Here is a 21,794-nt window from a genome sequence, read left to right as displayed (position 1 = left end):
TTTTTTTTCTTCATTAATCGTGACACATTTACATGGACCTTGAAGTCATACAACTCAACTCCACCACTCCCCGCGACCCTCATGAAGATAAGCGGCAAGAAAAATGGATGGATGGATGGATAAGTGGACACTCTAAATTGCCCCTAGGTGTGATTGTGAGTGCGGCTGTTTCTATGTGCCCTGCGATTGGCTGGCGACCAGTTGACGGTGTACCCCCTCTCCTGTCCGTTGACAGCTGGGTTAGGCTCCAGCACTCCCTGCGACCCTCGTGAGGATAAGCAGCAAGGAAAATGGATGGATGGATAAGTGGACACTCTAAATTGCCCCTAGGTGTGATTGTGAGTGCGGCTGTTTCTATGTGCCCTGCGATTGGCTGGCGACCAGTTGACGGTGTACCCCCTCTCCTGTCCGTTGACAGCTGGGTTAGGCTCCAGCACTCCCTGCGACCCTCGTGAGGATAAGCAGCAAGGAAAATGGATGGATGGATAAGTGGACACTCTAAATTGCCCGTAGGTGTGATTGTGAGCGTGGCTGTTTCTATGTGCCCTGCGATTGGCTGGCGACCAGTTGAGGGTGTACCCCCTCTCCTGTCCGTTGACAGCTTGGATAGGCTCCACCACTCCCTGCGAGCGTTGTGATGATAAGTGGTGAAGAAGATGGATGGATGGACTTTTTTTTAAATAGTGTCATAATTTTTATGTTGTGATCATTGCTGTATTTCATTATATTTACTTTTTTCACATTCAAAATGGAAATGAACTGTAGACAATTTTCAGTGCATTATAAAAGTTATGCTGATTTAAATAATAATAAAATGATTAAGTAATTTAAATATTCTATTTGGCGGCACGTTGGCTCAGTTGGAAAGCGTTGGCCCGCAACCTTTGTGAGGATAAGCGGCTAAGAAAATGGATGGATGGATATTTATATGTGACGATGAGTATTTATTTTCATGTGAACATGCATTTATCCAGCTAAAGAACAGATTCTGATTTGCTCTGCGGTCTGGCAGCTAACAGCAGATTTTAAAAAAAAGCAAGTATATCAAGATTTCTTTTAACAGAACCAAATGTTCATCTGATCTGCCATTTGGTTCCTTACGTGAAGGCCCGCGGGCAGTAGGTTGCACATCCCCGGCTTGCAATCTTTATTTCTTGGTTCGATCGCATCAGGGCATAATTGTTCTCTTCTTTTCTTCGAGAAAGTCGTTTTATTTTGTTTTGGTTTTTGCCTCATCCTCCACCCCCACCTCCAGCTTCTTCACGGGCTTGGCTTCTCGCCCTCTAGCGGCAGACTGACGGCGCCAATTCGGCGTAGCAGCTCCGGGCTGACGGGCTCCTTCCGTCCCGCTGTCAGCTTGGTACTTCCCTCCAGTCGAAGACCCACCAAAAACGAGCCCGGAGACCCGGGGGCAGCAGGCTTTCTTTGGTTCGCCCCCCCCCCCCTCCCCACAGCCGCGTCCTCCCTACACTTCTTTCCGTTCCTCCCTCGCGGAGAGATGAGGCGGAGGGAGAAAAGACTGCTGCAGTTCGCCGGGCTTCTCGTAGCGGCTTTCCTCTTCCTACCCAACGTCGGCTTGTGGTCGTTGTACCGGGACCGGCTGTTCGACAACCCGCCGGACGCAGCGTTAGCGGTGGACGGTCCGGGCGTCGGACCGCAGCTCCAGGTGAGGCGAAGGCAGAGCGCATAGCGTGGCGTCGCCGTAACGCGGATGTAAATAGACGAGACTCGGGAGGACTTCCAGTGTTTTGAGTTGTGCTCGGAGCTACTCTTTTTCGCTGACATTTACACCCGCGGGCGGTTTGTGTCTGAGCGAGTTGGGTGCGGGGACGTGGGCCTCTTTTTTTTCTTTTTTTTTTTTTTTTTTGGGGGGGGGGGGGGTGTGTGTTTTTGAAATAAATAAAGCCGTGTTAGCGTGGCCTGTGAGCGGCCCCGGTGACCAGGATGTGTCCGGGGTCCACGTAGCAGAAAACCCCGGGGAAGTAAAGTTGAAACGGACTTCCGGAAGTTGCTTGTGGTGCGTTCAGAGGTCGACAGTGCACTGTTGGCATGAAACTTTTTTGTTGTTGGGGAGGGGGAAGACCACGTTTCCCCCCTCATTCGTTGTTTATTTGTTTTTTTACATTACCCTCTAAATTCCTGCCCCCCCCCCCCCCCCAAAAAAACAATAAAATACAGGACAACGGGTAAGCAAATATATCCATCATTGACGAATCACTGGCTATTAAAATGAAAATATGTGAACTCCTAATCACAAGTACTGCATTTTTCCCCTAATGACACAAAATCCTCATTTTTAATTAAACATTCATTTCATTCCATAAATCACTCATTGAAGTCAATTATCAGCTTGCACTATAATGGTGTTTTGCACTTTGACTAAAAAAAATAGCATAATAATTAAAAATTTGGTGTAATGTTATGTTGTCAAAATGACATTATACTTTATTAAGGTTTAATATTTGCACTCTTCCACAAAATAAACGGAAATCAAGTTGACGGTCAATTTTCTGCTTTCTCAATGAGAGCATTTTTCGCTTGGATAGATTTTTCGAACTAGCATTGCCGCTATTGACATTATTGCTCAAGTCATTTTCGTTTGTTTTTGGACAGCAACAACAACGGATTACGTTGCCCCGCATGACATCAAATCATAGTCATAAAGCAAAACAATTTTTAGCAAGAACGTCGGTAGTTATTATTCATATTTTCACAGTCTGTGAAATAATGTGTAATGGAATATTATACAATAACGTTATTTTGTTTTTTACATTTTACTATTATGCTAGACAAAACCTACAATATAAAATGAAGTTTAGATTTTATAACAGTTTCTGAATGACAAATAAGTAACTTGTTTTCATGTGCCCTGAGCGATAACTTGGCTTCATTTTTTCACAACAAGCCTACTAGTAGTGGGTGGTGTGGGGGGTGGGGTGGAGGGGTTGGGGGGGGCATAAGGGAGAATACCAAATACGAGATGTCGTTGCAGTACCGTCTACAGGGAATTCCAGTTGTGGTTGATATGGAGCAATATCAGCCGTCTCTTGGGGTCGACTAGCCACCAGCCAGCAACAGCTCGGAATCCCCCCCCCCCAACCCCCCATGAGGGGTTTTCTTGACACATTGTCGTTGCATTGCATTTGTTTGTCTTGTACAGGGGCCAACGTCAGCTGTCTCTCGGGGCCCCGAGGCAATTGCTTCGGTTATCGGCCTTGTTTTGGCAGCTCTGATCACAACCCCTAACTTAGGGCTCATTGTCATAGGAACCCCGGCTCAGCCAGACCGTTTCTCACTACAAATGCTAATCGGCAATGGCAGTAGTCGACCCGTAGTCCCGAAAGTATCCCAAAGCAAGTGAGAATGGAGAGACTGTGTTGACATTGCTAGTACAACTTCCCGACTGTAGCTGGTAAGTTTTGCTAAGGGTTTTTGGTTTTTATATTGCCTCGCTACAAGGTACCGCGGCTTTATAGCGGGTCTGTCTGGGACGTAATCCAGATAAACGGGTTCATTATTCATTAAGTGAATATTTAAACAACAAAATATGTCAGTTTGATATATATACCCCCTCCCCCACCACCACCACCACCTCCAGGAACCAAAACAAACCTTGGCCAGCAGACAATAACAGATCCTCTTATTCAAATCGGCCAAAATCTTCTGAATAGAGGCTTTCATGGAATGTGTGTGTGTGTTGGAATGGGCATTTGTGTAGCAGCAAACTGGCCTGACTAGAATGATTGTTAGCTTCTTGAGCGAGTTCTTTATACGAAAACGTTGATGAACTGTTATTCCAGTGCGGAATCTCTCACCTTTTAACGGGGCTTGAAGCTAATTTGGTGAGTTTGTGAGTCGTCATCACTTAATTCGGCGCCTGTTGCCCTCCGGAGTTGACTCGTCTGGATTTGATATCTCGCCTGACAAGCGACGTAATGAATGGGATTAACGTCGCAGAGTGCCAGTTGCGTATTAGCAAACAGCACGAGAACAGCTGTTGTGCTCCGGAGTCATTTAATAAGTCAGTGGTTGGGAAGATACAGCGCGTTTACGAAGACTTCTTATTATTAGCGATGAGACGCTCTCAACCCCACTCGCTATTTGTCAATCCGATTGAGTCATTCGATAAATAATGTAAAAGAGTAACTCTAGCGTTGCTTATGTATGCAATGGTGGTTGGCAATTGCCTTTCCTTTTTGCTTTCTCAGAGGAATGTGGCCACCGAGTACAGAGTGTCACAGAATGTTGTAGGCATGTTGCAACGGGGAGACTGGAAGGGTTACAGAAAGGCAAGTGGACATCCTTGGAACGACACCTCTTGTGAATTTTGCCATTGAGCTCCTTTTTAAAGAACACCAGGTTGTGCAAAAACGGACTGAAATCTCACAAATTTCTCATGTAGATTATCTGGACAGGTGTAGGTTTCTTTCACAGGTGTCAAACTCAAGGCCCACGGGGTAGATCCAGCCCGCCACATGATTTTACGTGGCCCGCGAAGGCAAATCATGTATATGAACTTCCATGATTTTTGCGATAATCTCAAATTGTCATATAATAAATGATGAAGTTGTGATATTGCAGGTGTTTTTTTGTTACCAAACATGACTAATGGTTAAAAAACCCATTAAGCTTGATTTCTGATTCTAAACTAGTACATAAATTTCATCTGTAAATATCGTGAGGTGAAAGATTTTCACGGAATCAGAGTCATGACGGGCCCTCTTGAGGGAAATCGTAACTACAATGTAGCCGGCGACAAAAATGAGTTTGACAGCCCTGATCTGTGGGAATAAATCGGGAATTTATGGAGGAGGGTGCTGACGGACGTTCCCAATTGGAAGATCATCAGCCACTGGTCAGTCTAAGGGCGGCTGTTCTCGGGAGCAGAGAAGGGTAAACGGAGCGTTTGATGCGTGGGCCGGTACCGAATGGGGCACAGAACTGTACCGGTGGTTGGGGACCACTGCTGTGAAAATGGCTGGTAATATGGGGTGGGGGTTGGGGGGGGGGTGACTTTGCTTTGGAAACAGGTGACAGGGATTGAGTTGAGGTACTGTGATGCTCACATACGCGGGCAAGGAGAGTCATCTATTTTGCATGGATGTCCGCTTATGACAAAACGAAATATTTCTCGTTCGTGCTTCATTGTTAAAGCTTTTACAGTAAATCTTCCTCAATTCTTTGTTAATTTCCATAAATTCCCTTGGAAACTTTCCAGTTTGGATGATGTCCAAAATGGAAAATCACTTAGCGGAAATTAATTGGAAACGTTCCACCCCTTTGCAATTCAGTCAGCTTCCATTTTCTTCCCTTTTTTTTTTGCGGGGTGGTTGCAAGCCCACCCGTGGCTTTTCCGTACCCGCACTCGAGCGGGTCGTCGCCCAGTCGAGGGAAGATAAAGTGTGCTCTTGAAAGGGAAGTTGGCAAAGATTCACGGCCCCGTCACGGGCAAATGAGAATCATGCGGGCCGGCTGCCTGTACACTGGAGGCTGCGTTTACGAGCCGCACGCTGTTGGCCGCATTGCTGCACATTCATCACTGCGGGGACCTTGTGCGTTTCAGCCACACTCCAGAGATAGATGTACTGTGGAATATTATACAATTCGCCCGTGTTTAATGTCTTTTATTACTTGCTAATCAACAATGATAACGTAGTATTTTATGACAAAACAACATGACACTTTTCGATAGATGTACTGTTTACGGAGAAAGGAGGGTGCTCAGTAATGGACCATTTGTTTGGGAGGAGACCTCAAATCCAGGCCAAGCGTTTAAAAAATTTTGTCCCTTGCTCCGGTCAGCTGGAGAGCAAGGTGAAGCCCTTCGGCGTCGCCCGAGTCGCTCGTGTCTGTGTGTGCTTGCGCTGTGATGGATTTCCTCCCCCTCAGGCCCAACGCAGATAGGATGTGTTTGACTCGTCTGTCCTCTGGGGGCTCCCTCGGGCTCTTAGATCGTGCGTGCAGCGGGGAGACGCTTGTCCTTCTGAGCAAGACACAGCGCTGTTAGTTTATTTCTATTTACAGTATCTCCCGAAAGACAGTACACCCGCCGCATTTTTTTGGTACCTTGCCTTATGAGTGCACCAATTTACCATTTTTTTCAAGTGACATCACTGAAGATATTTTTGTTGCTTTGTGTTGTGAGCAAAAATGTCTTATTCTTAGTTGACCTTTATTGTAAAGTTAAACATACAAAACAAATGGAATTTCGCTGTATATTTAAACAGGCTACGTCTGCTAATTTAATGCTGACATAATGCAAAACGTAACACAATGCAAAACGCCATAGATGGGCTAACAGCTAGCCTCGCCATCAGGGTGGTCAAAAATCTTTATCCATCGATCTATTTTCTTAGCCGCTTATCCTCACAAGGGTCATGGGCAGTGCCAGAGCCTATCCCAGCTGTCACCGGGCAGGAGGCGGGGTACACCCTGAACTGGTCGCCAGCCAATTGCAAGGCACATAGAGACAAACAGCTGCATTCACAATCACACCTAGGAGCAATTTAGAGTGTCCAGTTAATGTTGCATGTTTTTGGGATGTGGGAGGAAACCCACGCAGGTACGGGGAGAACATGTAAACTCCACACTGGCGGGTCCGGGATTGAACCTGCGACCTCAGAACTGTGAGGGCAATGCTTTACCAGCTGAAGCGCCGTGCTGTCCAAAAACCTTTAAACAATCAAAATTTCACCTTGCGCTATTTTTATTTTAAAAAAACACAACCTTACAAAAAGTGTTGATGTTTGCGAAGTTGGAATTGATTAATGGCATTTCCATCGATTTCACTGGGGAGTACTGTATTGTTGTGAGATACGGGTGAATTGTTTTGAGCATGGGGTGTGGTCATAGAACAAACTAATCTCTTAAGTCAAAGTTGGATTTTCCAGACACGGGCCCACTCTGCACTGTATCATCTCAAACTTTTATTTGATTTCATATTTCTGCGACACTTGCAACGCAAAACGCATCATATCGCACCCAGATTTTGCCCTTCTCATGATTTACAGCGGGGGATGTGTTCGGCCTCCTGACAGTGTGAGTGGGCGATCTCTATCGAAAAACAAGTCTGAACCGAATGTGTCAGACTGCGATGCCCTTTGTGCGCTCGTCTGTCAGGGCGCGGGCGCTCCACACTTCTTTTTTTTTCCTTGGCTCTCCAACAGCAGTCGGAACGTTTGACCTGCGAGCAGCCTTGTTTTTCGCTCCCCTCTTGGCATTTCAATAAGAGCGAATTTTAGAGGAACTCGTGGTTCCAACTTCCTGTGAAATTATTGTTGTCAGTGTGCAATAGTTTACCCTGCTAAAACCATGACAAATAAATATTGCGGTGAATCCTTGTCAATTGCGAGGCGTACGCTCCGGAAACACCACAGATTGGTGAAAATCCACAAACAAAGACCAGATAGCAAAACCGCTCCCTCGTGCTTCAACTTTTACTTCAAAAAAACTTTGCAAAGTACCGTAATTTCCGGCCTATAAACCACGACTTTTTTCCACATGTTTTCAAACCCTGCGGTTTATGCGGTGATGTGGCTAATTTGTGCATTTTTTTTTTCTAACGGCCGCAATGGGGCGCTCGAGCGGAAAAGGTAAAGAGAGAAACCGGAATATATGTCCCGATGAAATGACTTTTACCGATCCGGCCCTGTTAGCGCAGCGGTGCTAGCATTCGTGCGGCGGAACTAGCGTTAAACTCTCTGTGTACCGTCTTTGTAAATATCTCATGTTTCAATGTGGGCACTTGTGGCTTTTACACAGCTGCGGCGTATATACGTACCAAATGATATTTCCTTTACAAATTTACTGGGTGAGGCTTATAACCAGGTGGGCTCTGTAGGCCGGGAATTATGGTATTCATTTGTAACTGTTCAAATTCTGAAAATGCAAGGCTCATAGAACATAATTTGAAGACATGAAAATAAGAAGATTCCCTGCACGCGAGAACAAAAGCCGAACTGCAATGAAGCGAGGTTCGCCACGTAAAAACAAATGACGACACAACCGGAGTGAATTTTCCCGACAGGGCGTGGCGAAAGCAGTGGAAATTGAAGGAATCACACCAGCTTCCCATTTTTTAATCCTGTGAGGTGAAGAGCAATTAGAGAAAAGTCTCAGGGAAGGATTTAAACTATTAAGCGCGGATTATGATAGGGGAGGTGAGTGTTGGTTTTTCACGCCACAGAGTTTAAACTGCGAATGTCACAAGTGAATAAAGTTGAAAATGGAGCAGAAATGACAGATTATCAATAATAATTAAAGTAAAGGCCAAGAGCATTTTATCCTGTCACACTCGCCAGCACAATAAAAAATGGGCGCATGAGCCATTTTGACCTCCGTCTTTAAGGGAGGCATATTATATATATATTTTTTCATCCATAATTTAAAAGAGCGAGGCCTTTTTAGCGCCAAAAGGGGTCATTTGATGTCAATAGTATATAATTGGTATATTGCATTGAGCTGGGCTTGGAAATAATAACAAAAAGACAAAAATCACCACCCTTGGAAACCTTCCATTAACTCAACTGAAATATTTTTCAAAACAGAAGTGATGTGTACACAAATGGCCAAGAAAGAGCCTTGGGGGTTAAGTTTGGGAAATCCCTGCACTTTTTTTTTTTATTTTGTTTTTTGTAGTAATTACAAATCACACTTTTTAAAGCCTGTGGTTTCAACGCTACTGCTTGCTTTGTGTGCACTCTGTCTGCAGTGTTCGTGTTTGAGATAAAGAAAGCTAATTAAATTCCTGCTGGTAATCAAAAACCACGTTTAGACTATAAATACTCCGCGCCATCTATTTGCAGATTGCGGCGTCTCTTTGTGAACGGCACAAACAAAAATAATTCACCGTTGTCGCGAGGTGACCTTTTCCAAATTTTTTCTTTTTTTTTTTTATCAGTCTCACAAGCTGACAGGCATCACCCGATTCTAATTAAAACGCAAAAATTAATTGAAGTGACAGAATTAATCAAATATGCTTGTGGGGCTTTAAAGCATCTTTAGCACTGGCCATCTAAGCTGTCTTTTTCCCCGGCTGCGTGTAGGGTATCGATGCAAGTTGGAGTATGAATTTTAACACCTGACAACTCGCTCTCTGCGACCATTTGTGTCGAAAGCATGATCCAGTCACATTGCCGGACACCTGATGATGTTAATTAGGCATGTCGTGTATTCGGTAGTTTAGTTAACACAAACCACCTTCACATGAGGTTCACCAGCAGATTTAGCTAGCATGCTAGTCTACATTACACACTTGCACAAACTGACATGACTTCACACAAATATGCACATTTGGACTTTACACAAATGGTGTATGTCAATAAATTTGGCATTAACACACAATATTAATGTTCACAATGTAAACCACCAAGGCAATTATTAGATGCGCCACAAGAAAAAAATAGTACAGCAGTTATTACCGTCACGTTTTGTACCACTTATATTTTACCATTGTTGTTATACAGTTGCTCCTTTTCCTATCTGTTGCTGGTACTCTCTTTCTTTTGTTTATGGTAATGCCACCATAAGATACATTTTGTCATTTCAGCTAGTGATTTGTTCAATACTAATGTGCGGAATAGCACTTCGTAAATTAATATATTCCTGCTCAAGCAACGTTAAGTCCTGAGTTTCTGGTTCGATCCATTATTGTTTATATACTGTAAATGAGAAAATGGGTGGGATTTAATACGTTATCGTCTTCCCGCTCCCTTCCATGCATGAATTGAAACATATTTTCTTCTTCCTCTTGCGTGCTGGTCTCTTTTGTCGGCATATGAACGTATTTGAAACAAGTCATGCAATTGCGAATTTTCCTAGACCTCTTCGTTAAATGTCATTGCCTGAAATAAATTAAACCAACAAAAAGGATACTTTCATTCGGAATTGGCAAACATGCGAATTTTGAGCTGCAAATATGGGGGAATTCACGACTTTAGTTATTCCTATTGTTCTTATTAAAAAAATACATCTGTAAACTAAAGAAAACTGTACGTCTGGACACTCGTGAATCGAGGTGGAACTGTATTTGCACTTAATCCCATCCCACAAATGGATATTGGGCATCCGCGCGCTTGCTCGGCTGCCAGCCTAGGTGTGTCGATCACATCTTGAATGTGTTAAGCCTCTACAAACCCAGGAGACAGAGAGCGGGCTTGAAAGTCATTTGCAAAGACAACCGTCGCTGCTTGCTGGGGACTTGTATCAGCATGAAAGTGTCAGGTTGCTGCTGCTGGTGGTGGTGGTCCTGATAAAACACCTCACGAGGGAAAGGCAAGCAAGCGCGAGCCGGTAAAAGAGGTGTTTGTTCACAGGCTGACCTTGTTGGAGAGCATTTCCTTCCCCGAGGTCCTGGCGCCCAGCAAGGTGGACGACGACTCGCCAGCGGCGGATTGAGCGCATGCAGAAACTGCTCAGTATGCCGGTCAGGCCTGTTGCGTTTGCGCTTTGGCCCGGACCAGCCAAAACGAGGGACAGGTGCAGCGAAGCAAGGCAGCCTTTTTCATTACAGCGCAAGATGCCGTTGACTTATTCATTTTTAAACTTTGAAAATTCAGATGATAAAGATAATCCCCGACACTTAATTTGAGGCCTGCTCGCAGCGCCTAGCTCCTCGAAGAATGGCCGGCGCAGTGTTGGCGTTGCCCTCTCGGCACCTCGCAAATGGTGAACGGGAAGGGTGTGGAGATGCAAATACTGCCCACTTTAGCCACGCTTGGCGAATCCGAATCGCCAGCCTCCAAAGCCCTGAAACCCTGAAAGTTGTAAAGTAAGTGAGCGTGTTTGATGTTCGTGGTTTAGTGGCCGCCGTCCGGCCAAGTGGCCATGCCGTTTGGGATGCGGATAGAAGAACAATGTCCCGATGTTTCTCTGAAGTGGCGCTGGTCACTATGTCCTGCTTTTGAAATCGGTTCCAATTATCTGAGCATAATTACTCACCACCAGAGGTTTGGAATATTGTTTTTTTTAATCAACTAAAATGTTTGAGTTCGAGAAAATTATTTCATTTCCTGAGCTAATTTACATCACTACGATCCTTCTAGATCCTTCATCAATATTTAAGGTACAGCCACATAAACTTGTGATGTTGTTGCTAATTATACACGTGGGTAGGAAGTTTTTATACTGCATTGCCACATTGGCTAAAACAGGGGTGCTCAATGGTCGATAGCGTGACGGCGTGCCAAAAAAAGACATCAGACGATCATCCATCTTGAAAAGTAGATCTTGGTGTAAAAAAAAAAAAAAAAAAAATTCTGGGCACCCCTGGGCTAAGGTTTCAAGATTCATTGCCAGCCTTACTGGTGCTAGTCAGGTGTCAACTTTTGGTACAAGTCAAAAGCTTAAATGACTGTAGCAGCTGCGTCTCACCTTGCATCTCTTGAGGCATCAACTGAAGAAAACTGAAAAGCTTTGACTCAGTGTGCTTATCATCCACATACTAACAGTATTTTATATAACTGAAAAAGTGATTTTCGAGGAAATATATATACTTAGTGTGGATAATTTTCAGAGCCGAGTTTTTTTGGGGGGTATTTTTGTTTTTAGATTATGCAACTAGAACATGTAAGAAGGATCATGTAACTTGGATTCGTGCCTTCCTCCAGTGGCTGCCTGCACACTTTACCATGACCTTTAAGATTTGCTTTTTGTTTTCAAACCTCAAACCTGTTTTTCTCCACCTTAGCTCTTTTGAGGTGCTCTATCGCTACATTCCTGCCAGGTGACCAAGCTGCGTTTGGAGGTACCGAACTGGAAGCGGAAGTTCAGAGGGTTAAGATCTTTTTCTGTCACTAGTTCCAAACAATGAAATGACCTCCAGACAACCTGTCCATTGTTAAAACTCTCCTTAAAACACATTTTTAATCTTTGGAGGTCACCTCAGCGTAAGACTTCACCCCCCACTCGAGTCATTATTTTTATTCCCGTTTTTATTCGTAAAGTTTATTGCTGTTTTGTTGATTTTTAAGTCATGTTCAACTGTGTGTTGTTCCATTTCAAACTTTTCCCCACGCACAGCACTTTGTTTTAGCTGCCGTTGTTTTAAAAGTGCTCTATAAATAAAGTTGAGTCCTTGACAGGCTGTGACGGAGATAAAGGTGACCCGTCAGACTATTTGACAGCACAAAAAAAAAAAAAAAACGGAACTCAGTAATCCATTAGGAATGGATGTGAATTCGACGGGCCTGGTTGCATCATCAGAAAGGTGTGGCGATAGTTGCTAAGCTTCTTTGTCAGCCGCAGCGCTGAACATTGAACTCATTATCTTGATGCTAGAAATTTTCTGATAAAAAAAAATGTTACCTGGAGGACACAGCGGAAAAGCCGCTCAATAGCTAGCCAAAGGTTTTCCATTTATCATCCATCCTGTTTAGTGTATCCTTAAAAGGAAATTTGGCCATTTGTGTTATCCTACGGTTGTTGTTTGGGGAGGGACGGGGTGTGTGTGTTTGGTTCTTGTGGTTAAAGCTGTGTTGAAGATTTACGAGCAAGTTTCAACCAAGGCCGTTGGTCTGGTTTTTGTGGTTACGGCTGTTTTTTGAAGATTGACTTGGCAGAAGTTGGACCGTTTCTTGCTCTGCTAGACTGTGGCTTTCCTTCACTAGCTGAGCTGCTCACAAAAACGAAAAAAAAAAACAGAAAAAACAGCAGCGTATGTCACCGTGGGTACTTAACAGGCTTTGATCATTACACGTCAACACACACATGCACAGGTTTTTTTTTTTTTTTCCTTACCGCCACATTTTCGGTACCGTTCATTGGTGATGTAAAACGATGCAGGAAAACACAAGCTGTGTGGGCGAAGGTGAATGAAATCAAGCTCAGCCTGAATGCTAGCGCAGCTGCGGAAACGGTGGGAACAATGTGCCAGGCATCCGGTTCAATAGTGTTGTTCTTGGTTTTCATTATCTTCATTCCATCCTCAGAGCCCAAATGGAAATAATCAGAAATGTTGAATGTTAAGAGAAGAATTTTGAAAAAACAAAAAATGTAAGTGCTTGTATACAAATATGTGGGTGTTTGGAAAGCCATCACTTTACGTAAACAATCACGTAAATCTTGTGATCTGAAAATGTATTCGCAAGCGAGTCATTCGTAGTTTGCCAAATTGTGGCGTCGCAATTTAGAGCTCAAACACTCGACTACACGGGAGTACAATAATGTAGCCTAAAGCAGTTCGGGTTGCCCCCCGCCCCCCAGCCCTCCCTCACTCCCTCCAAGAGATTATTTTACTAATGTCAGCTCGTCCTGACTGTTTTAACAATAATGACAAAAAGCTTTTATTAAATTGTAAACTTCCCCTTTTAAAAGGAATATTCATATAGCCCTGAAGAGAAAAGGAACTGGAGAAATTTCCAAATCGGCGTCTGAGGCTTCTTATTTTTCATCTTCAACCTGATTAGTCACGTTTGCTGCGGCGTTCTTCACAGGTGAACGGGTCTTGTCGATTCGTCACACGGCTTCGAGCAGATGTGTAAATTTACAACATGGGAGCAACCCAGGGAACACGCGTTATATTTGATCATCCTTGTGTGGACCTCTTTTTGTTTCTCTCATTTGTTCAACTCCACGTTATCTGGTGGCCCGATTATTGTTAACAAGCATCCAACGTAGCTGCTAAACCACTTTTTTCTGCCAGCGCCATTGATTTGTTTTCTGTAGTTGGAAGAAACACTGTAGCCTGGGAGGATGGATGTCCCGGCTTGGGAGGATATCCTTGCTTGGGAAGCTGCGCAAAATGATGCTTGCAGGATTAGGACCATGGAGACAACCGATTTGCGGAGCATTACGCAAGCCGCATCTGTCCTCTGCCCCCATCCCCGTCCCGCTCTCCCACCGAACACCACCGCCCCTCCCTCTGTAGCGCCCGATCGGCCCACGCAAAGCCGGCGGCAATTGAAAGAGATAATGTCCTCCTTTCAGACAAGAAAATCAGGGGACACTGAGAGGATGACGTCGGGTTTATCGTATGAAAGCAGAGCAGGTGACCAGTCAAAGTAGTTTCAACTGCGGATTGTCAGTTCACAAAGCCGCAGCCTACTGAACCGATTTGGTGGATTTTGATAGACCCAATCGGCACAAGAAAAGGTGTCGCCCAAGTGAATCACCTTTATTGCGTGCGATTACATTCCAGACCCATCTAAAGTCGCGGAAATCTCCAACATAAAGGGACCATATGAGTATAAAACATTTTTCTTAGGTAGATCTATCCCTTCCTCTATTCTTTAAGCACATTTCAGGTAAGTACGTGACTTTCAGACACTTTTTGTAACCACTTCCAGATTTGAATAAAGCTTCTATTATATAAGAACTGCTTTCTTCTTGGCATTGATGGCCGCTAGAGTAAACACTGACTCCACGTTATTTGGCAAAATAGACACGCTACATGAGGAGTAACATAAAAGTCTCCAAAGTAGATCTTATGGTAGCACTTGGGACAATTTTCTGTAGGCTGAAAGCTGGGAGGCAGCCATCTGTCATGGCCTTTGTCCAGTATCCGTAGTAACTGCAGAGTTGTGGATAATGACTTGTGTCGGGAGATGAGAGTCTCCGAGGCGGCCCTGCGGAGATGCGCTTCCAGGGAGGTCCCGAGGCCTCAGTCTCTGCTTGGTCAATCTTGACGTGGACAGCAAAGAGACTGTGGATGTGGATCCCGGGGGCTGGGGGGGGCGGACAGTTCAAAATTTTGGATTAGATACACTGACAAAATCCATGGCTGGCTTTTTTCAAAGTCTTTCTTTCGTAAAAACGACACTAGCAAAGCACTCAACACTAGTCAATGGTCTTTCCGATGTTTTATTCATGACGGTTTCTTTCCCTTCGGCCTTCACCTCAGATCGTATACGGTTGTTGGTTTGCTTTCTGCCCCCACTCAGTCTCGGCGATCACAAATCCTCAATATTTGTCTTTTTGCCAGTGGTTATTATTTTACCAGACAATAGCACCAAAGTATTGCAATGAAATAAACTCAAGGCAGTCGGCCCTAAAGATGAATTTTCCTCTCCGCCTTCACATTCAAACAATTCCAACTTCAAACTTTCCAGCTCATTGATGTGAGCTGCACATAGTTACGGCAATATCCCGCTTTGTTGAGTTGTGACTGAATGCTGGGTCGACTGTTGGCTCTGATGTGGCAATTTTTCAAAAAAATGCGTGTACAAGACTGTAACAGCGTCTGACATCCAAAACTGAAGTTTATCTCTAACCTACGCAACGGATGTTCATGAAATTTCAGTTGTTGGAAGTTGAAATTATAGCACGTTAGGGAATGTATGACACATTGAATGCCAGTTTGGCATCAGCAGTTTGGCTCAGAAGAGGATTCTGACATCAAGGAAGGATGGTTTATCTATCTGGAACCTGCTGGGGTGAAGTTCATGAAACTTAATTGTCAAAGAACGTCAATGGCTTCAATTGAAATATTGGAGGTTACTTCTCGTCAGAACTTGAGCGAAGTGAGCTGGCAATTAAATGCCTGATCTGAACGGATGTTTGGCCACTTTTCAACCTTCCCTCCAGAAGCGCATGAATGTGTGGTTAAATGAGATCAAACCCCTGACTAGATTTAGTGAAAGCCCGTCTGTCCTCTTCTAGTTGGAACTCAAGTTGAATGACACGTGTATAAATGCTTCCAATTGTTAACCAACCTGGCTAAAGTTCATGAAACTTTGTGGTCAAAGAAGATCAATGTCTTTAAATTCCATTTGCTGAAAGTCGGTGCTCCTTGCTTCTAGCCAAAACCCGAGCTTTTGGAGGTGAAAGCCGGCTACCTCGGCCTATTTTTAGACCAAGCAGGTTGGTGGCTTTTGTTTCTGTGCGATGAGCCAGGACAGGAAGAGCAAATGGACATGTCCGCGGAGCGTTTAAAAGCCGGATGACGAGGAACAGGCCGAGCTGGAACGTGAAAGGCGGATAATTGCGTCTCTGCGGGTTTAGGCAGAACCGGAGGTCTCCCCCTGCTCACCTCGAGCGTCTGTCTGTGCTCGGCAGGAGGTCAAGGAAAAAGTGAAAGGTGAGGTAATGACCTCAACGAAGATGGGTCGCAGAGAGTCCTCCATCAAATGACTTTTTACTAAAAGTGGAACTTTTCCCGACGAGCTAATTTTGACAAATTTTGCAGTATTACACATTTCGCTGTTTAACTGCTGTCTCGCCAACCCAAATGTGATTGTTTAATTTGAGTAATTTACAAGGCTGTAGGCCTGGGGCAAACATTTCTCATAATGAATGTATGAGGGTGTCAGGCTGCTGGCAATAAAATGAATTTTTAGTGCGGGAAGAAACAAATGTATTGTATTTCTCCTCTCTCTGGCGCATTAGGTGATCATTCATGGATGACAGCAGTATTACCAGTGCATCCAACCTTGAAATATAAAGGACCACTCTAGAAACTTTCCAGGAGTCTAATCATGTCTGGTGGGGGGGGAATAACGCAGAATTCGAAATGAGGGAATATATATCGTAGACGTATTTATATTCCTGCTAATACATTACCCTGAAGGTATTTGCGAAGTAAGATCAAAAAGGCGGCTTGTATCTTTGGCATGCATCGCTGTATAATGTCCCGCAACATCTGCTGATGGTCTGAACCGCCGGCGGTGGCACCAATCCCGTCCTGCGCGACGGAATTGCAAACATAATCTGCTGTCAGGCGGATTAGCAGCCGACCACAGCAGGATGGAAATGAGGTTAGGCAGCCATCGTTTCGGAAGGCTTGTCCTAATCTGAAAATCCCTCCGCACAGGTCAGATAGAGGAAACTCGACGGCCGCTCCGACGATTCGACTTGGATTGTTCTGGTGCTGTTGTAATACTGCCCCCTTTACAGTCAACAAATGTTTGGCGAGTAATAAATTTGTAACTGCTTACTGGCGAAGGGAAGCACAAAGACTCTTGACAGTTTTGCCAACAATTCAAAGACGATCTTGAAATGATCAAAAACAAATACATTCGTGGTGAAGCTTTGAAATTATGAAGTTTGTCACCTTTATCGGCCTGTATTAGATGGCTTAGTTGTCAGTTACTCGTGGATTTTTGCTATTTGGGTACGGCTTGGTTTACTCTATTTTGCAATTGTCACGGACTGACTTATTCTCAGTTTTCTGCTTTTTTCAATTTAAAAAATTTTGAACTAAATCCTGTGAGAGCAGACGTTTTTATCACATTAGTATTAAATTGCAGTTCCTCGACAATTGTAATTGCCGTCATCAGGGAAAATCTCTGCACCACCGCAAACTCTCCATTCAACTGGGACTTTGACACCCGTGTAATATTCAAGAAACAGCTCAGCAAGTGGCGACGCAGTTGGGCTGCAACGTGCAAAATCCGTGCCACAAATTCCAAGACTGACAATTGTTTTTTTTTTTTTTTTAACCAACGAGGAAGAAGTGAGCTGAGGGCACCTGGCGAATTGTGACACCCCCCCCCACCCCCCACCCTCCCATTTCCTGACATCCCCTCAACCCTGTCTCATTAAATTTAATGCTGCCTTTTAGCGAGCCATTTAACCGATGACAAAAGGCCAAGTGTCAATCAGTGTTTGCGCAAGAATTACACACCACAGCAGCTGCATCCAAATGGAAAGAACAGAAATATATATCTATATATATATATAGATATATATTTATACCATTAATATGTCAACTTTTGTCTTTGTTAATGGTACTAAATTGAATACAGTCCCGGATGCCAAGATTCTACAAGGTTCATAGCGTTTGTTATTTCCATTTTATCGACCTATTATGTCATGACTGTATGTTTTGATAAAATGCAAAATATCTTAGGGTGCTATTTTTTTAATTGAAAAAAAACTACACAGATATATAATCTTATTTTTGATAGGTTGGAACCAAAATTGACAGTGAGGAGAGATGATTTGTTTTGTTTTTTTTTAGTTCTGGACTTGATCAGACTTTATTATTATTGTGTTGGGAATAACAGGAAAAAAAAAAAGTTATGCATGTCATACATGTTTTTTTCATTCTACCAAACAGTGAAGATGGTTCTCAGTGTGCTCAACTGAATTGGCCGAGCGGGTAGTTAAACGGTTAACCCACCAAGGAACGGTCGCTTTCAAAGTGTACCGAGTTTAAAATAGACAACTTCCTCCCACTTGTTATTGAAGAAGCGCATGCTGTGATTCAAATGTTTTTTTTCCCCATTTTCTCTCAATCTTCTGCTCCTGCGGATGATTTCAACTTTTTTCCCAGTTTGGTCCTCGCTTACTGTCCGTCTCCATTACGATCCGCCGCCCACGTTATCTGCCAAACGCGTGTGCGCATTAGCTAAAAACTGTTTTTTCTCCCCCCCACCTCCCTCTTCAGTTCTCCTTGCCTTGCTTTCCTCAAGGTTCTTACCACGCGAGCTACAAAAGGCCCCAGAGGAATACGACGGGGTCGACGTGTGTTGAAATTTTAATCAAGAGCAAAAAAATGGGGCCAGCGCACAAATCCTTTCTCCTTTTTTTTTTCTTTTTTTTTTTTTTTTCTCTTCAGGATCCAGTACATTTGCTCAGATGGTCCCACTTTGCTCGCCCGGTCCTTTTGTGTGACTCACCCAATGTGTCCACCTCTGACAAGAGCGGAGGCAAGCCAAACTGAAATGAACTGAATGTGTTTTCTCGGTTTTATTTTTATTTTATTTTTTTCCTTCCCCGGCTTCTTGGTCACATCGAGAGACGAGCGAGGGGATGCCGAATAATGGCTACTGACATTAACGCACTGTGTGTCGTGGCGACACAGAGATAGCTGTCACAGCATGAAAGGCGGAAGCGGAAAATAGTCTTTCATTGAAAGACATTTTGGGCCGATTTGTAGGTCAGTAAAATGATTTGAAATCGTGCATTGGATTCTTTTCCCACAAAAATAATATTTTGAGTTTTCCTGTGCACAGTACTGCGGTTGAGTGGTTTGCAGGTTTTTGCCTCGGTGCTCAGGTTCGTGATTGGAATCTCAACTCCAGCTCACATGGGTTTTCTTTGGGTATTCCAACTTCGTCCATCCATCCAGGGATGCCCAGACTTCCCTCTCCCCATCCACTTCATCCAGCTCTTACTGGGGGGGATTTCGAGGCGTGCCCAGGCCAGCCGAGAGTCGTCGTTTAACTTATCTTATTCCTACATCATCGTGGTGGCATTTGGAACTAATTCCATTTATGCCACTCAATTTTCTGTGACTGTGCAAGTACCGGTTCACCAGCTCACTTAGCTTGGTGCATGTTTCAAAAGTGCACACATACGCACACGGACAATCTGATGAAATGTCCCTGCCCTTCACTATCTCTGCTTGTCTTAGAGACCATTCAGTGACCGTCATTATCATTATTATTATTTTTTTTGGGGGGGGGTCACCCTATGAGATAAATTTGTATTCTCAGCTGGTACACATAAGTACGTGGCACCGTTTTTTTTACATTGAGTTTGTGGAAAAAATCTATTGAAATCAGATTTTCATGACAATTGTACCAGTTCAAATATTTCTACTCAATCATTCAAATTAAGTCAGTTTAACAAATTCATATCCAATGACAAACGTGCATATAAAATTGTAACCGTGCGTAATCCGCCTCAAGATGCATGACGACGTCCTATTCCGACATGCAATAACCAGGAAAGAATATTAGAGCAGATGTGACGCGTTAGTTTGTTAGTCGGTGTCACATTGCCGTGAACCGCCAGTCGGGTTAATAATTCATGCTAATTCACGCCTTCCGGTCGCACCATTTGTATTTAAAGGGTGGGGCTAATTGCCACTTCCCGTTGAACTAATTATTCCTCCACTGATGCTGTGATCCTGTGTGTCACTGTGCAAAACGGCGTTATGTACGTGCGAGTCATTTAGTCTGTCAGGGTGACGAAGGGGACACCCTTTTTGCATGTCGAGCGGCTGCGGTGCTGTGTACTTTTGTGGCCCCCGAGTCGCTGCATTGGTATTCACCTCGCGAGCTTCGCTGAGCGTGAAATAGAAGAGTACACTTTTCTGCGGGTAAACTCTCAGTGGAGCAGTGAGCTGGCTGCTGCTGCTCGGAGAGAAGAAAAAAAAAATCTTCCACGGATACCGACAGGCAAGAAAAGTCTGTTGTGTAACTAAAAGTTTTCATTGCTGTATCTGTAGAAAAAGAAAAAAATGTAGTTTATTGCAGGCACGTCTGTATTCACAATAAGAAGGCTAGTGTTGGAGTTGTGAATTTGATATAGCTCAACTAGTTGAAGTGATTTTGTGCTTTATTAAACGTGTCATAAACATCATGCGTTTGGATTTACTTGCAGTAGTCGTATGCTAAATTAGCAACAAGAGCAAGAATAAGTGTTGAAATAAAAACCACGTCAAAAAACATTTGGAATAGTGAAGGTTGCATTTATTCACGATATCCTTAAAGGGACTTAATTTTGGCTTTGTTGAGGAAGTGAAGAAACGGGTCCAAGCGGGGTGGAACAGTTGGCGGAAGGTGTCTGGTGTTCTATGTGACGGAAGAGTATCCGCCAGGATGAAGGGCAAAGTTTATAAAACAGTGGTGAGGCCGGCCATGATGTACGGGATTAGAGACGGTGACACTGAAGAAACAACAGAACGCAAAAAATGAAAATTTTGAGGTTGTCGCTTGGAGTGAGCAGGTTGGATGGGATTAGAAATGAGCTCATTCGAGGGACAGCCAAAGCTGGATGTTTTGGAGACAAGATCCGAGAGAGCAGACTTCGATGGTTTGGACATGTCCAGAGGCGAGACAGTGAGGAAATTGGTAGGAGGATGGTAAGAATGGAGCTACCAGGGAAGAGAGTGAGAGGAAAACCAAAGAAAAGGTTGATGGATGTTGTGAGTTAGGACGTGAGGACAGGGGGTGTTAGAGAGGAAGATCCACGAGATAGGCTAAGGTGGAAAAAGATGGCGTGCTGTGGCGACCTCTAACGGGACAAGGTGAAACGAAAAGAAGAATGTATTTTTTTTCATGTGTTTTTCCTTTTCTAGGGTGTTCATAGACAGCGGAAGGACAATCAAGTGGTCCAAAATGGGCTTAAGAGGAAAGACTGGCACGATTACGAAGCAATCAGAAGGGATACCTCCAGATCCGGTGGGTCCACTAACAAAATTTACTATTACCGTGTTTGCTCCCATAATGTCATTTAAACATTGACTCCGAGCGATCCTGGATCGCCGCTTTTCCGCCTTCTAATCGGCAAAAAAACTTCTTTGATTGTTTCAGGTAACGGCGAGCAGGGGAAGCCGTTCCCCCTGACGGACGCAGACCGGGTGGACCAGGCCTACAGGGAGAACGGCTTCAACATTTATGTCAGTGACAGGATCTCCCTCAATCGTTCCATCCCCGACATCCGACATCCCAAGTGAGTCGCGGCCGTTAATTTATGAGATCGAAATGGAGTCACTGGCTTACCGATTTAACTAGATTTCTATGTTTGTAAGTATCCATTTAACTAGATTTTTAGGTATCTAACTGGCTATATAACTTAACTAAATAACTTACTAACCAGGTAAGTATACTAAATATGTAGAGGTGAGGGGGGGCAGAGAGGGGTGAAAGGACTGCAGGATTTTCAATGGCAGCCAAGACTGCAGTAGCAAGTTTTCTCAAAGATTGGCACTCCATCAACTCCAAAGGGGGGTAAGGGGAGGGTGGTGGTGGGGGGGGGGTGAAGTGAATCTCATGAGCAGGGTTGAAAATCAGTGTACCATCGCAGAGATGCTGTTCAGGAAGATTTGTGCTCATGTGACCGGTGTTGAGCCCACATAGCTCTTGCAGCTCAGCATCTACACCGCAAAATCGACCACCTTTTTCCTTTAG

General features: G+C 44.1%; 1 protein-coding gene across 1 annotated transcript in view; it reads left to right on the top strand.

Moving 5' to 3' along the window:
* Window positions 1–900: 900 nt before the first annotated feature.
* LOC133491916 (polypeptide N-acetylgalactosaminyltransferase 10-like) overlaps window positions 901–21,794 on the top strand; it is a 46,646-nt gene continuing 25,752 nt past the window's right edge. Inside the window, exons 1-3 of the mRNA XM_061803645.1 lie at window positions 901–1,666; window positions 20,963–21,065; window positions 21,198–21,336. Coding sequence (XP_061659629.1) covers window positions 1,499–1,666; window positions 20,963–21,065; window positions 21,198–21,336 — 410 coding nt within the window. The 5' untranslated portion in view covers window positions 901–1,498. The remainder of the gene's footprint in view (window positions 1,667–20,962; window positions 21,066–21,197; window positions 21,337–21,794) is intronic.

This window comes from Syngnathoides biaculeatus, chromosome 18 (genome assembly GCF_019802595.1).
Source record: "Syngnathoides biaculeatus isolate LvHL_M chromosome 18, ASM1980259v1, whole genome shotgun sequence".
Classification (NCBI taxonomy): Eukaryota; Metazoa; Chordata; class Actinopteri; order Syngnathiformes; family Syngnathidae; genus Syngnathoides; species Syngnathoides biaculeatus.
The sequence above is the reverse complement of the archived record's forward strand: the minus strand, read 5'-3'. Positions and strand labels throughout refer to the sequence as shown.